Source organism: Saprolegnia parasitica (assembly GCF_000151545.1).
Source record: "Saprolegnia parasitica CBS 223.65 unplaced genomic scaffold supercont2.68, whole genome shotgun sequence".
NCBI lineage: Eukaryota > Oomycota > Saprolegniomycetes > Saprolegniales > Saprolegniaceae > Saprolegnia > Saprolegnia parasitica.
This window is the reverse complement of record NW_012156462.1, coordinates 174,514-175,722: the sequence shown is the minus strand read 5'-3', so window position 1 is coordinate 175,722 and position 1,209 is coordinate 174,514. Positions and strand designations below refer to the sequence as shown.

Below are 1,209 nucleotides of genomic sequence, written 5' to 3'. Positions count from 1 at the left end.
CGCCGCCCTGGACGTCGTCCACGACAAGTGCGACGAGCTCGTGCCCAAGACGGGCAACAAAACCTCGTCGCCGCAGCCCAAGACTGGCAACAGCACGATTGGCACGCCGACGCCTACGCCGACGCCCGCCAAGTCGGCCGGCGCTTTGGTTCAGCTCTCGATGGCTGCTGCGGTCGTGACGGCGCTCGCCGCTTGCGTGTAAGACGTTAAACCTATAGATAATAACGCGTTCTTGTCGAAACACGTTTCGTTCAGTGTGCGAGCTTTTACATGTACTATAGTACTAGTGTCGTGTACTGGTGTAGTATTGTCAACGGGTCACACTGCCCATAAAAAGACGCCATAGTGTTTCTCCCTAGACAGGCATCCGTGGTGTGACCACGGCGGCCCGTACGTACGTGTAATACGCACCTACTAATACCGGTACTACATAGTACCCGGTACGGCAATGCATCGGACAGGCCTCAGTGCACATCGCAGCAAAGCCAGATCACTTCTGTCTGCTGTTTCAGAAGCTCTACGTTCACCATGCACAGACCTTCTCGACGAAGCCACACGAAACCATTATATACTGTATCGTCTTGATGGTTGGCTCGTCAAGACGAAGCCAAAAACGTACTAGTTTCAGCAGCCAATCAAATTGCAGAGAGTGAAACTCAAAAGTCAAAGTCAAAAGTAAATGAGTTAATTCAATCGGCAATGAACGCACCGTACAAGCATCTCCAGTCGTAAGTCATGTACATGTAGGTACGGCGTACGTACACGCAGCGGTTGCTTGTCAATCCAAGCAAGGGCACATGAACCCTCTATCAACTTGGTTTATTCCGAGCCCCGACACAAGCCGTGAATACAAACGCCAAGTGTGCACGAATCCCATCCACAGGGATTGCTTCGAACGATGTCTTGTCGCAGACCGTCTGTCTGCGCTATCAACAATCGCGCCACCTGGTGTTGGTAGCGCCGTGGAGAAGTAGCGCTCAACACCCCAATTCACTTTTCAATTTGCCACTTCGAGCCCACTACCATGCGCACCACTGCCGTCCTCGCCTTCGCCGCCGTCGCCGCTGCCCACGGTGGCAACCACACGGCCGCCCCCGCCGCCGCGTGCACGGAAGCCCAGACGGCCGACGTCACCAAGTGGTTCGCGGCGCCGATTGAGCCCGGCTGCACGACTGCGCTTGCGTCGATCAAGTCGCCGCTCCAGCTTAT

The 1,209-nt window shown here is 55.2% G+C and overlaps 1 protein-coding gene across 1 annotated transcript; it reads left to right on the top strand.

Annotated features, from left to right (window-relative positions):
* Positions 1–28: 28 nt before the first annotated feature.
* On the top strand, positions 29–202 carry SPRG_11207 (hypothetical protein; the record flags this gene model as incomplete). The annotated part of the gene is made up of 1 exon (XM_012350671.1): positions 29–202. A coding segment is annotated over one exon (174 nt), but the record flags the coding sequence as incomplete, so codon positions are not given.
* Between the last annotated feature and the right edge of the window lie 1,007 nt (positions 203–1,209).